Here is a 16,632-nt window from a genome sequence, read left to right as displayed (position 1 = left end):
TATTTGATAAACATTTAACATTTCTACAGTTATTCGTTCGGATAAAATTAATTTTGTGAAAAACTGCTTTTACGTAAATATTTCAGGTTTTCTAGGTTTTCCGGTTTTTATTTTGTTAGTTTTTCCCATTTATTGTGAAAAGTATAAAGAATTTCTTACTTTTGATGCCTACAGTTCCAAACCAGGGTTTGAATCAAACTAAATTTACTTCTAGAAACCACCCTTAATGTTAAAGTTAGAACCACATTTTTACTCCTAAATGGCTAAATGTGATGATAGAAAAAATTCTCCGCAATGTATCTAAAACCAACAATAATTACAATCGATAAACATTAATTAATTTCTAAATTACTTGAGTATGCGCATTTAGATGGATTATACAAATATAATCGCTTGATGATATATATATACTAGGTATTGTCTCCAAATGAACGACTAAAAATAACTAATACTTAATCGCATCCGAACACAATTTATATAGATACGAAATGATCCTCAGTGAAAAAATTAAACTTTGAGAAGACGCAAAGCTATAATAAGCACTAGAATTAGATAACACGATACATTTAACATTATGGCAGTAAATTACAAAATTATTAAAACACTGCAAATGCCAAATGTTATTAATTTTTATAGTAAAATATTATAATAGAAAATACTGAGTTAACAATTAAATAACAATAACATACAAGCTATGTTATTATGTTAACGTTCATACGTTTCATTATATACATCATTAATATAAACTATTGATAATATTCGATATATTATACATAATATAAGTTATTACCTACTATTAATAGGTACTTGTAAGTTGTAATGTATACATTAGTATATTGCAGTATACTGCGCTATTATAATAGTTAACATAGTCTATAGACAAAATTCAAAATAAAATTTCTATCATAATAAATTTGTTATTGCATTAATAATTATTAATTATGAATGGACAATGGACATCGATAACAAATTACAAGCAATCTATATATTTGTTTTTTTTTTTAAAGCTTAAATTGCTTTATAATTTTGAGTTTGAACTCTCTAATAACGCATTATTTTGAAATTAATAGTAAGATATAATCTCCTGACCCAGGTAGACCAAAATTTAGATGCGCCATTAATAGACAAGGCTAAGTTGAGGGTGTTGTACATAAATGTATAACTGATCAGATAATCTTTCACAAAATTCACTAAAGACGATTATTTATTAATTGCATTCTGTTACAAAGACTTTGAGAGTGAGAAATAATTATTATAGGATAATGCCATTTTCTGATTTTCATACTTAGGTAATGTTTTAATTTTGAATGATCATAAACAACAGTTAAAAAAATTAGATAACAATTATAAAAAGTTGTTCAACAAACAACCAATAATAATACGCATTTAAAAAATAATAATACAAAATAATTGATTATTATCAAATGTTTTTGGTTTTTGTTAACATTTACCAAATTCAATGGTACTTGTATTATAATTTTATAATTCACATAGATAAGATAAAATATTACTTTTTTTATTAAATACTAATTAATTCAATACATAGGATACTTGAAATTGTTGTATTATTTGTTGCCGTAAAATGTTTAATATATACATATATTGAAACATTTAAGGATAGGGGTACCTATACGGTAACATTGCTTTAGTGTTGAAAAAAAAGAGAAAATTAAAAAACGCATTGTAGGTAATATTAACAATTTTCATGCTCATAACTTAAAATAATATGTTACCTACCTACTATTTTAATTTAAAATAATTCGCTTAAGAGGCATTTACTGAAAAACAGTCAAGTATTAAATTACAAGTCAAAAACATCAAACAGATAATATTACAGCAAAATACCAATAACGTTTAAATGTATAATGTATATATACTATATACATAACCCCACTTAAATAAAACAAAGGCATATTAAAATCAACGATCCTCCATCATCTGTTGCCTTCGACGTGATCCGTTTTCTATTAATTTCTATGTTGAGATTTTCACTAGTGTGCTTATCACAAAACGATCTCATTAAACACTCGACAGAGAGTGTTTTTCTCAGATATCTTTATGCTTGATTTTTGTTTTGAAGTTCAATTATAACATTCGTTTCTTATTAAACTGATGTTTACACAGTAAGACGGTATTCTTAATATAACTTTTACTTGAATTATCATTACATTAAGTGTTTTGCTATTGTACGGGGACAAACTGTATCTACACGGCTACACTTTATTCTATGCATATTTGTTTAAAATTATCAAGCCGCCGGCTTTCCCGCAGACTGTTGCATCGGATAAGGTTTTTATTTTTTTTTATTATATTTAGTTTATTGTATTTAAATTGTGTACTTCTTTATAGCGACGTCACCGTCGGTGAATACTGAATATCATGTTTTTTGTCCCGATAAACAGTTTATATATCAATCCTGCAATAATAAAAAAAAAAGAAATATTTGATCGTAAAACGCCAACGCTTTTAGCTTAAAACAATTTTGTTTCTTATTCTACCTATTTCGCTGACGTAAACCTATTACCTACGTATGCACATAAAACGCAAGCACCTCACTCCAATCACTCCAATCGTTCTCCACAGCATCATATATTATAACGGGGAACCGACGAATCGACCAATCCGGCGGACAAGCTTGTCGTGGTAAGATATACGACGGTGCGTCGAGCAGTGATTGGTTGGCGCAAAGAGAGCCACTGGCCCTAGACTGCAATAGTTTTTTTTTAAAAATATGAGTGCGCCCCATATAAGAGCCCGTGTCTTTATATTTTCAATATTTAATTGATGGTGAATCAATATGATTTAATGCATGCCAGAAAAACAAAATACTTCTTTTTATGATTTATTAAAATAAATAAATTAGTTGCTTATAATAAGTTATACATTTTCATCAATAGAAATCGTCCTAAAAATAGTAATATATAAATATACAATGTAGGTACCTACTAGGTACTCTGTTCAAATGGTAGGGTCGTAAACGTTCGTTCATAATTCGAAAAGGGTACCTAGGTAATAACATATTAGCTCATGCTCATCATTAGAAATTGAAAGTGTCATAATAATATTATCCTTCTTAAATTAAAAATAATAATATATAAGTTTTGTTGGTTTTTTTGTGATCATGCGTAAAATAAACATATAACAATATACAAATAATATTATATATAAAAATTATATATAGTATAGGTACAAAATAATAATATATTTTTTTATACATGATCCGCGAAAAAAATATATTAAAATTGCATATAATAGTAAATTAGTAAATGGTTATTTGTTTATCAAATCTACGCAGATAAAGGCTTACATATGTGTGCACTGGTAAATATATATACATATTAATTAGTACATAACTACCTAGTACCTACCTAGTTTTTAATCGGATATTTTTATTATGTATAACATTCATGGTAAGAACATACTTTATTCAGTTTATAATTATAATTACATTTTAAGCCGTATTTATTTTTATAATACTGTTAGAGAAGATTAACTTATTATAACAATCAATTGGCGAACGGTGTGAGAGGGGCGTGGAAGGAGGAGAAAACAAGATTATGCTAGAGGACGTCGATTTGCCTAAGCAGGGCACTTGCCGAGGAGATTTTTAACGTTTTTAGACGGTTTTGTAGGTAATTCATATGCGCATATAAGCCACTCCGCACTCGTATGTAATATGTAATACGTCGACTTAAACTTAGTCTCTGCAGTGTGGTGGCGGTAACGGTGGTGGTCACGGAGTAATAATATATATCCCGGACAAACTCGAAATGAATCGATCGAGATGCGCCAAAATAGTGGCAGCTTATATATTTTATACATAAAACATATATATATATGCATAATATACGTGTACCTATACATTGTACACGGCGAAATAGTATGCATGGTCCGAAACCTTTCACAAGTATATAATATCCTCACGACTAGTTTTGCAGCAGTGGCTCAAGGGCTGAAAAGCCTCGGGCTTTCGCGAGGAAACTCCGGACGTGACACTCCGAACGTATATATACTATATACGTATACACATTTTGTGTACATGTAGCTGGCTCGAAGTTTTCGTTTTTCTCAACGGTTTCTGACCCCCTGTCGGGTTTCCGACAATAAAAGAAGATTTTCGACGACGACACGCTGCGTCGTACGCACGCACTACAAGCTGTTTATATATATATATAATATATAATATATATATATATTTATATTTACACTTCCTCGTTGTATTGCCAACTCCCAACCACTTCACACGCCACGACTGTTGGTCGCCGTTTCGAGCGCGCCGCCTGACATCACGCCTCCGGGTGCTACGGAAATCGCTATATCGGCTAGGACTTTGGGAGATTATTGGTTGTCGAACAGTAAACACGCCGACGCCGATCTTGAAGTTAATGATGAAATGCAGTTGTTGATATAGGTACTGTAGGTACACATGCAATATAGGTATTATTATATGCCTACAAATTAATTTTAATTTTGATTTTATAAAACGACATCTTCAAATCATTTTTCAATGTGTTCCTAAACCCAACGGACAACATATGATGATAAATCGTATATAAATTTAGATTTGATGCACCGTATAGTACTGATTACTGAGTACTTTGCACTTTTAAAAATAAAATATTCCATCCTCTTCGAGATATTTGGGTCCAGACATCCAACGAGTACAAAATATTATAATGTTTTCAGTTTTGATATCCTTATACAAAAATGACTATAACAATGTTTTAATATTTGGTGTTTAGTACAACCAATTTACACGGCGATATCAGCTAAGTCATATTCTTAACCATCGGATATAATGGAATTCCTTAATTTTAACGTTTTTAATTGAAATCGTAATACTCGTATAAGAGTTTACATAGAAGTAATATTACAGAATATTACATTATTCATAATTTAAGGTGATGATGAAATCATTTGCACTTTAAACAATTAGATAATAAGTTAAAATAAAGTTGCTTAGAATTATGCTTGTTTGTTCAATGTTACTTACAGTTGCTTTAACCTTACACTTTACAGGATTCTGTATTTCTAAATATTATTATAATAATGTGTAATGAACAACTATAACAAAGTGACAGAATGATTTAATACATCAGTTTCCCCATATTATTTATTTTTCTACTTGTAAAATTTCACGTATGTAATATTTTTATCCCCTTTTTTCCCGATTTTTCAGTCCACTGCGCATAGTTATATAAAAAAAACATTAATTTTTAATTTCAAACAGACAGTTCCATTAAAAATAAGATAATGTCTTCTACTTTTAATCACAGATCACAATAAAAGAATATTTATTTGAAGTTACAAGGTAATTAAATAGCCAAATAACATCCTCACTGCACTCAGAACATTTAAGTTAATATAATAATTTACTGCATAATAATTAATATGCATTTTAATTTATTAAATAAAATGTTTATTATCATTAGTCCTTATTGTATACTTTTTCAGTTAAAAAGATTTATCATGAAAAGTATAATATAAAATCTAAATTTCAAAAGTATCTATTTTTGAGTAAGAAAAAAAATTTGATAAATTAAGTAAATATTATGGATTTTATTATTTTTATAATTTTTTTTAATTAGTCTTTATCCCGCATTGATGAGTTGATAACTTTATTATAATCTAATAATATGTTGTTTATATATGCATTGTTGATAAGAATACATAATGTGGTCAGTAATAAAGGGCATCTTAATTCTTTTATATATATATACTTAAGAATTTAGATGATGTTTTGTATGTTTATATTTCTAAAAAATACTTTAATTTTCAATGTAAAATCTATGATTAATATTTTTAATTTTTTCTAGTAAAACACGTAGGTAAATATAATATAAAATTAAACTATACAGTTTAAAACTGATTAAAAATAACTTAGGAATTATATTAGAAAATTAATCAAAAATATTAAAAACTATTAAGTTCCCAGACAACAATTTTTCGTTTAATAATATTATCATTACAAAATGCTGTCTGGGTTTAATTTGTTTGTTTGCAAAGATCATTAATAATTATCTTAATATTGACTTAATTTTTAAATTATACCAATATATAATATAAACCTTTGAGATTTTTTGATTATATATATTATATATTGGTATAGAAAAACGTATTATAATACTGTAAAGTTTATTATAGTTTATACACTTAAATAAGAAGTTTTGCATTACTTATCAACTATGTCCGGTAAAGTTTGTAATTTAAACTCCATAATAATACAATTTATACAATATACCTATTACCTATATGTAGTTAAGATATTACAAATCTATAAGATTAAATTAAATTAATAATTTATATACAGGAATACAACGCAAAAATAGAAAGTTTTATATTGATTTAATAATTTTATTTTCAAAGTGGAGCTACGGATTTTACAACGACGGGTGTTTAATAACAAATTTTCACTCAGTCAAAAAGCTTGAAAATGTAACACAAGGTAGGTTCCTGTCGTTCCTCATAAGTTGTTTGTACTGGTATTAAATTTAAAAAAAAAGGGTAAATGGAAGTCGCTCTGCTGTACAGTAGGTTATAAGTGGGTGACTGTAATGAATGGTGTTAAATTTGAATTCAATGATATAATATCATTGAATACAAACAATTATTTTGAGCGGATACGGTTTGTCAGTCTAGAATATTTTATATTTTTTTATTAATTATTAACGGGCGGAGCCCTATACAACAGTTTCACAATATATATTTTACAATTTACAATTTAAATAATTAATACAAATAACACACATAAAAAGAAAAAAGATAATAATAACAATTATTATATAAGTATAATGGTAAGTATTTAGAATGATAAAGAAGTAATTTTACCTATATTATATTTATATCATTACTATTAATACGGCAACCAGTTAAGTTGAATCATTATTATTTGTTTTCTGTTATATTTGTATATAATAATATACCTACTTTATAATTTTCAAGTACCCATGAATAATATTTAAAGTATAACACAGAACTAAAATCTTTCTTCTTCTTTTAAATATCCAAAATTGAACATAAAATAACTATAAAAAAAAAAAATGTGTTTTTATATTTTTTGGTTACAGAATAACCTATTTATATAGAATCTTGTTTTAAATTTTCAATCCTTAGCTATAAAGATTGTTCATTTTACACATGCCTTTCAAATTTCATGCTTTTAACCCAATAAATACAACTTTATTGAAATTTAAAGAAAAACTAAAAAAATTTAAATTTAAAAATGTCTGTAAACAAATCAAGTTAAAATATTTTGAACATTTTATCAAGTATAGCAATTTATAAAATAAAAATACGGTGTAAATTAGTATCTACAGTTATTCGTTTTTGAATTCAAATAAAATAAGAAAATCGCTACATGAGAATTTGAGTGAATCCAATGTTGTAAAAGTTAAAAATGTAGTTTGACTTTCCGGTAGACATTTTTTTTGTTGATAAAGATGGACAAACTTATCAGGAATCTTGCATTACATTTTCAAATCGTTGATTTAAAAATTAAAAATTTTATGAATTTCAAACTCAAAATAGTTTGCACATTTTAGTTTTTTTTACGTACCTATTTTGTCAAAATTCAATGAGCCATAATTCTTGAAATGCTAATAAAAAAAATAGTGACTATATATTTTAAATATTTTTCAACTACTATTGTAACAATACATTAGGAGCCTTGTATAAAATGTTCAAGTTTTTTGACCCAACAAATACAATTTTATTGACATCTATTGAATAAAAAAACTAAAAATTCCGTATATAGTTCAAAATAAAATATTTTAAAAATTTCATCATGTATAGAAAATGTTAATATAAACAACCAGTGAAAATTTCATGTTTCTACGGTCTTTTGTTTTAGAGTTACACTTAAAATAGAATTTGTCTGCGTAAAAATTCCCGGTTTTCCTTAATTTTTTTTTTGATTTTCCCGGCGCTTTCGAAATCTACCAGGAATTTGAAATTTTGACCACTAACCACTAAATTAGATAATGATTCACTTTAGATATATTAGATATAGATTCACTTTCCCATCGAACAAATACTGAAGTTGAAAATCGAAGCATTATTTCGACTACTTATCGTTATAGACACAAAAAAAACACACGCACGCACGCACACACAGACACAGACACAGACACAGACACATTATAAATCAATACATTCATTGATCTGCTCAGAATCTAAAATATTAAAAATAAATATAGTCAGAAAATGCTCTTTATTGATATAGTCATATATATTTGTGATTTAGGTTGATAGTTATAAATTCTAATAATCATACATACATTTTTATCTCTATTTTCTCGCTTTTTTTACAGGGAATGTGTATTATATTATTGAAATAATAAACTATACATTGGAATATCGCAAGGTAAAGGTATATATGTATAGAAAGTAAAATAGTCGCACTAACAAATAAAAAATCATATGATTCATATAACTCTATTGTATTAAAAAAGCAAATGATTTAATAATAGACCATATGTTACACTAACGTGGATTTTTTTTACAAAATGCGTTAAATATTCAAAATTATGCTAATAACATTTTACCAACGTAGGCATATAATCCAATAATTTTATAGTGTGTTATTATTATGACAGTAAGTAGGAATTACATATAGAAAGTATTTTTGATTAAAAATGTTATACATTTTAACCAAATAACTAATTTAGTCAAGATGTTTGACGTTTCATTTATAATTTAATTATATAATTTGTAATTTTCAATAAAAATATTATAATAATATAGGTATACTGATAATGTGATATATTTAATTTTAATTAGAAAACCACTTGACATTGATATTATTTATTAAATTCAAGTTATATAATTATTTTTTTTGTTATACTAAGCTATATAATATACGACTTGACGAATATAAATGTTATTAAAATTGATTTATCTATAAGTAAATCTGATAAACTGAATCAGTAAATATCAAATATATATTTATCCATTCAAACATTATATTAAGTCTATAATTAATTTACCCAGTATACCAGAGAGATACGTTCTGTGAATTGTAGATTATAATAAACAGCTTATATTAGCTTACGAGAAATTGAGAACCATCTCAAAGCTGTATGTACACAGTTATATTATTATGTAAATATATATATTTAATAAATATTTTATGTACATATTTATAAGTAGGTAATGCTAGGTAGAATGAGATAATAGTTATTGATTTTGTGATATCTCGTTCTTAATTCTTATCCTGTGTTATTCAATATTTCAATTATATATAGAATTTATAATTTAATAGTATAATAATCGTGGCTTTCATAAATATACATAATACGGATACAATAAGGAAGTAGTACTTGAGTTTAACGCAATGGAATTCTTAAATTGATTATAACAAATTAAATTTTAAGTTTTGACAGAAGCATTGTCTTCTTATTGTTATATTGTTTTAAATTAATTATTGGTTATAATGAAAAAACAATTGAATGCCTTCCAACACCGATGTTGATATAACAGATTTTCTGAGATTGAATTATTGAATGACGAATATTATATTGAACTTGAAAAATATAAAACAAGTACTACCTATAAAATAATAATATTAGATGCAAAAGGTAGTGAATATAAATTATAATTTAAAACAATTAATTGTAATGCGGTTACTACTTTACTACATTCATCTTCATCTCCATTAGTATAGCATATATTGTTGTATTTAGTTTCAAATGTTTTTTTTAGTGAAAAATTAAAAAAAGTCTTTATACAGAATTGTGCACTGAAAAGAATATACATATCAAAATCGTGCAGTTAATAATGATAAAAGTGTAGTTGGATCTTAAGAATGGATGGAGTATGTACTTCTAGTGAACAGAGTACGATTATTAAGAAAAATGTCACCAAAAGAAAATGTAAGATAAACGATTATTAGTGATGATGAAGATTATGAGAATAATGACTTAAATATTGGTAACATAAAAGCTGATAATGAAAAAGCAGTCTCCTTTTGTTCTGAAAAATGTGATGACTATGTAATAAAACTTAATGGTTCGGTCTCTAAAATCAATCTTAAATAAAAAAAAAGGAATAAAAACTGATAAAATGAATATTGAGTTTAAGAAAGTACGAAAGGATACTGATTATACAGACATTGGGTGCGTAAGGCACCAATCGCCAATAGACAGTGTTTTATTATGATTAAAAAAATTTGCAGATATGAATTTTAAAAGGTTTTCTTGAACTCAAGTCTCTGTATGTTATATGGTGTTGATTTTTCGATAGTTTTAAGTAATTTTTTGAATAATTACTAAGCAATTAATTAAAAATACGAACTTTTAAAATAGGTAAAGCAGTGTCGTATATAAGCAGTGTCGTATATAAGCAGTGTCGTATATAAGCAGTGTCGAAAATATATTTTCAATCCATAACGATGCTAAATTAAACTATATTGGAGTATTTATTTTAATGTTTTATGTAATAAGTTAATAAATTGATAGTAGGTATGTATAGTATAGTTATCTACAGAGTGATGTGATGCACTAAGTACGCTCACTCCATGAATTTTTTATTCCCAATGATGAATTTTATGAATTTCTAACTGAAAAATAAATTGCAAAAATGTTGTTAAAATTTTAACTTTAAATGCATATAAAAAATAATCATGCCTATGTATCTTTAATATTTTTAAACTGTTATCAAAAACACTTATCAAATACATTACACTAAATTTTCAAGGTTTTTTACCAAGTGAAAAATTTATCATCGACATTACTTTTAAAAAAATTACAAAATCTGAAAATGTCTCATGGCTATAAATAGCCCAAAAGAAGTCAAAATATTTTGTATGTATTATTCATTTTAATATATTTGCCACGCATGGGAAATTATAATTTAAATACCTATGTGGTAAAAGTTTCAAGTGTTTACGGTTATTAGTTATTGAGTTAAACCAAAAAAATAAAATCAATTTTGTCAAAACTTAGTTTTGCGCGAAAATTCTCATTTTTCCTTGATTTTTTTTTAGTTTTTTCCTACGCTTTCAAAAACTAATGGAAGTTTTCAATTTTAACACTAACCAGATTTACTTTTCTATTAGAAAAGATGCTGATATTGAAAATCAGGGATTTTAACCACTCAAAATGTTGATGATATGTCTGCAGCCAGAAAAAAACACCCATCATTGTAAAAACGATACATTCATTTTTACGCTCAGAATCTAAAACTCAAAAAACCAGCAACAATCATGGACACATACACCAGGCGCGGTTCTAGGACTACATTTTCATATGGATAACAGTAGATTTATAATTAGGTTTTAACTGCGAATTATATTTCTCATTTCCTCCCCCTTCCCCAACAATAAGGGGTACCAGAAATTTTGTTATGGGCAGCTGCCCACCCTGCCCATACGCTATAACCACCACTGACATACACACGTAATATGCAAGGACACAAACCGTCAATTTAAAATCCAGACATCATCATTCATCACCATATTTAACAGCTCCATTCTGGCTATACCGTTCTAAAGTTCACACCCAAGTGTCTCATATCAACAAAAAGTCCACCCCCCATTCCATAACTTTCTTGAATTTCAAAGAAACTATTAACTTTGATTTTTGTGACTTCAATCTAATCCACACAGAACAAATCAGGTAGGTACATCAACATTTTCAAAAAAAAAGTATCCACTCAATAGTTAACAGCAAACTGTTAGCAAACTGGGGGGGTCCTCATTTCAAAAACAGAATATTTTATCACCATAGTACACTTCTTAAATACTGCAAAAAAAATCAAAAATTTTAAAAAAATAGTCTGAGATATTTAAAAATCCCAAAAATCAAAACATTAAAGGATAAAATGGAGATGAGTATGCTTTGTGAATCACTCTGTATAAAGTTATCCCAACACATAATTCACACTGATAGAATAATGAACAAAAATGTAATATTGTAGTTAAATAAATTTTAAACACTATTTTGTTACAGGATGTGTCTTGTGTAAGTAATATTAAATTACAACAGTCAAAAATGTTAACTTAGTCTTTCCAATATCAAATAATAATGATAATTTATAATGTACCTATAGTTTATCAATTATTATTTTTTTATTATTATTATTATTGTCTTAAGCCGGCAACTATAGCCATTGGCTGTTTTTGTTTGTAGGGGGGATGAACGGTTTTGGTTGGAACACGTTTTGTATGCGTGGAAAGGATATTTATTGCTAAAAACCGGGGTGGTCACCCATCCGGGAGCTAGCAACACCGGCCGATACGTACACTCAGAGCGTTTCCACAGCGTTGAGTGTACGGACCGCGCCATACCAAGCCACCAATTAATAATGTTGTTATATTATAATATAATATTTCACATACTTAATCGTTTGTACGTAAACAGAATGCACTGCAAGTGCCTAGAAATAATATTATTAACTAACTAATCCGACAAATATTTGCCAAATACTCTACTACACCACATTCATAAACATAGCGAATACAAGGTTTACAATAATTATAGATTAATATAACAGCCATACATTTTAGAAGGTAAGTAGTACCGTTACTATATATAGGTTTATTTGGAATCTTATATAACGCAGATTGAACATTGACAACGTATTTGATAGAGTGGTAAATAGTTTTTAATATTTTGAACAACACTAATTTAACGCTATGTGATTCTAAATTAACTTTAGAAATATATCCAATGATTTTTTTAGTAGATAATGTAATATTTATTTAATAATTCAGAAATAATCTGCTTAAGTTGAAAATTAAATCATTGTGAAAATGAAAAGAATACTTATTAAATTGTTTATATATATATTAGTTTAAATAAATATAATATATATATATAAATATTATATAAGTTATTTTATAATCAAGCTTTAAAAAAAAAAAAAAAATGTTTTTATAATTTTCCAACAGATAGTGTTAGTGATTATTACAATGTGAATCACTTTTCTTGATAAGGTGGTATTGTATAAGAAATGAGATAACAATAGTTGTTAATATTTTCTTCAGTTTGAATATTTTTAAATTTTTTTCTTTGAATAAAATTAAGATTTTTCTGATTTTTATAAAAATATTTTTAAATATAAATACAATATTCAAAGAGATAAACGGTACTGAATGGTTCTCAATAACCATATACTAATGAATTTTAAATCAGGTGCCGTAAAAAAGTAGTACATATATAAATATTTCTTGAGATTTGATACATATCTTAATTTAAAATAAGTATAATTTATGCGGACATTTTTTTAAAACATTTGTTTCAAGTAGGTATATTATACTAAAATATTAAGTGGGCTATTCCATTTTATACGAATCAGTTAACTAAATCAAGTTAGAGGACTCATACACTTTGTTTTAAAATTACTTCAAAAACATATTTTTACAAATCTATGAAACAGTAGGTCATGAATTCATATTTCTTTGAACAACCACTTTTTTAACGGGAGTTTAATTTTTGTTTAGACTTCGGTTTTTATATACTCTTATTTTTTTTTAAACATAAATTATGTAGAAAAGTATTCCCAATTGTATCATAATCAAAAACTCGTTTGCGTTGAAAAGTTTCACACTCAATTGTATTTACTTTTTATTTTAATTATATTAGTAGGAACAAGTTGCTACCTGTGAAATCATAAATAATTAATAACATTATAAAAATTTTGTTATATGTATACAGTATACGAGTAAATTGGGTCCGATTCAGTTTTCGCGAGTCATTATTGTCTCACAAGTAAAGCATAAAGAAATATGTTCATTTTTTTTCCTGTAAATATATTTATAGGTATATTTTATATTTATAATTTTTATTATATTTGTTCTACGGATTAACCATTACCACTATGTCTGGGCACCAACATAGTTAATTGGAGGACTAATTACCTTGTTGCTTGTGAAACGGATCATTAATATTGAATTTTAAGAAAAAAAATATTAAGTTTACATTCTGAAAAGTTAACTGTTACTTGAACCTTCAATTCCCATATAAAATAATTACGTTTTCAACGTTTTTTATCAATGACTATCAAATTTTAATAACAATTGTGTAAGTGTGTTATTGTGTTTATTTTGCTTTGAACTCTATACGCATACCTAATACAGTTGTTCTTATACATTTATTTATTCATGGAAGCTATCTATAACGTATGGTATTACATCGTGAATATTAAATTACGTATTATAAAAAGTCAAGATATGAAACAATATCACGCATGAAAGTTAATCAATTTAGTAATGGAAATCAACCATTACGGTAGAATGCACGATGCTCAATATTAATAACAAACAACTGGGTATATAATATAATATTTATATCCAAAATGATTCTTATAACAGCAAACACTCGTTATTTCAAAAAGTATTAACTTTTTAAAAATTTTCCTTATGGGAAATGTAAGCTGCAGCAATTCTAATATTTTATAATGCCCTTACTTTTTCTGCATTATATATGTTTGTAGTTGAAACCACAGTAAACTTTTGATGAGTGGAGTATTACACCACATATTTGGCGTAGCCCTTGCCCATTTACCAATAAATAATAATATTTACAATGATCAATCATATTACTATAGTATAATATAGACAAATTATGTTAAATATATTGAAATATATTTGTAAACTATCCATGAAATATGTGTTTTAAATATATATAATATATGAATATATTTAAATGTGGATATTGATGAGTAGGTAGCAAAGTATAGTTATGTAATAATTATAAATATATTATAGTTAAATTTAGTTTACGACTACAATTGAAATCAGTAGGTATAATTTTTACATAATAATTTACATTTGTTTAATGACAATAAATACCATACTGAGTGTAAAAACACATTATTAAATTAAGTATACCTATCATTACCTAAAATATTTTTTCTTCGGTCATATACAAATTAATACTGATTGCATTAATTCATCATAATTAATAAAACTGTATCATTAACTGAATACTGTAAATTATAACATTTAATATCCTACCAGCTTAATGTAAATTAAGTTTTGATGCTATGAACTTACCCTCCTTGTGTGGCGCTGGATATTGACAATGTAAAAATGCTGTTTGTGTATCCGTCACAATTGCAAGAATCAGTATGTCGTCCACCATTACCAGATGCCCAAACGAATATAGATCCTTTTCCGTGACGGCCCTATGGCGAAATAATAGAAATTTATAAAACAATATTATAAATTGAATAATATTAATTATTTAACTTCAGTAATAACCGCTATTAAAATTTAAAAGTAAGTTATTCTTCTTGATGAATATTTGACACGCAGTTTTATGTTAAGTTCACGAAATAAACTAGATTATTTTTATGACTGTATATGGATATAATTTAAGTAAGACTGCATGAACATTTTTTTTTCTGTTAAAAATATATATTATTATAAATGGATTTTAAAAAAGTGGAATTAATAGAAAATTACCTTTCATTTAATATAATAACTTCCATTATTCGGTGTATAATACTGTTATGTATATGCATTTTCAATTACACAATTTTTTCCTTATATCCATTACCCTCTATTTATTACGATTACAATATAATTGGAAGATATGTATAATAATTATGTTATTATATGAAATCCATGTATGTAGTAAATTGGTATTTCAACAGTACACTAAAATTAATATTATTATACATAGATATCTGTATAATAATATATATTATTATGTATCTAGGACCTAGGTACTTTATATTTTGAACAGAGTGAGGATTATAATGATATGTTATTATAAATTTATGGTTTTTTTTTCTATGATAATTCTTTTAAAATTCAAAAAGTACGGATAAGGGTACTTTTAAAGTATGAAATTTAATTTTAGCGCAAAGAAAAATATTGGCAAAAAAAAATTGGAAGAAATTTACAATATTTATGCCCACTTTCAATAAAATCTATTTTCGTTAGATGGTTTTGATTTAAGAATAATGCTTCAGGGAACTTGCCATATTTACAAATAAGAATAAAATAACTTTAAAATAATTATTATACCATTAAGGCGCATTGTAAAACGTCAAATATTTTGAAAACTTCAGTTTTTTTAATTCAAATTTACACTATTTATTATATAATAACACAGGAAAAATGAATACAAGGCGTTATCCATATTATATAGTTATATGATTTATGTATTAGATATTTCATTCTTTAATTAATTTATGTTCATTACCTGTAACTAATACTTTTTTTAGAAAACTTGTCATATACAATAAACATTAAATTATACCGTGTGACCGCGAAAACTGCGAGTACACTCCATAACTCAGTTACTTACATTACGCAGTACCCTATGCATATATTAGAATTCTGTTTGCGGGAAATTGATGATCCGATAGTCTAATTGCTTGTGTAGCAAACAGAGTTCAAAAATATGAATAAGGTAATATGGGTAGTTTAATTATACAGTGTACCCTACTACCCTGTTTTCGAGGACACACAGTGTATAGAAACAGCCTCCACCTCAAACTAGACTCGAATTAGAATGTAATGAAAGTCGTTTTTTTTTTTATTATTATTATAAGCACCCAAATTGAAACACCAAAAATATTAAGAACGTGTTAAGGGGATTCGATACCGTGATTTTCTGTTTTCGTCTAACACACGCGTGACATAGTATTTTAGACGTGTTTTTTGCCAAACATACCAATTGATCT

The 16,632-nt window shown here is 26.4% G+C and overlaps 1 protein-coding gene across 2 annotated transcripts in view; it reads right to left on the bottom strand.

The window, feature by feature from the left end:
- LOC100164716 (furin-like protease 2) overlaps positions 1-16,632 on the bottom strand; it is a 147,222-nt gene that overhangs the window by 24,279 nt on the left and 106,311 nt on the right. For both annotated transcript variants that reach the window (XM_008184884.3, XM_001943261.5), the window contains exon 8: positions 14,993-15,123. In XM_008184884.3, coding sequence (XP_008183106.1) covers positions 14,993-15,123 — 131 coding nt within the window. The remainder of the gene's footprint in view (positions 1-14,992; positions 15,124-16,632) is intronic.

The sequence above is a fragment of the Acyrthosiphon pisum genome, chromosome A2 (genome assembly GCF_005508785.2).
Source record: "Acyrthosiphon pisum isolate AL4f chromosome A2, pea_aphid_22Mar2018_4r6ur, whole genome shotgun sequence".
NCBI classification, from domain to species: domain Eukaryota; kingdom Metazoa; phylum Arthropoda; class Insecta; order Hemiptera; family Aphididae; genus Acyrthosiphon; species Acyrthosiphon pisum.
Note: the sequence above shows the minus strand (reverse complement) of the source record. Positions and strands in the feature narration are given on the sequence as shown.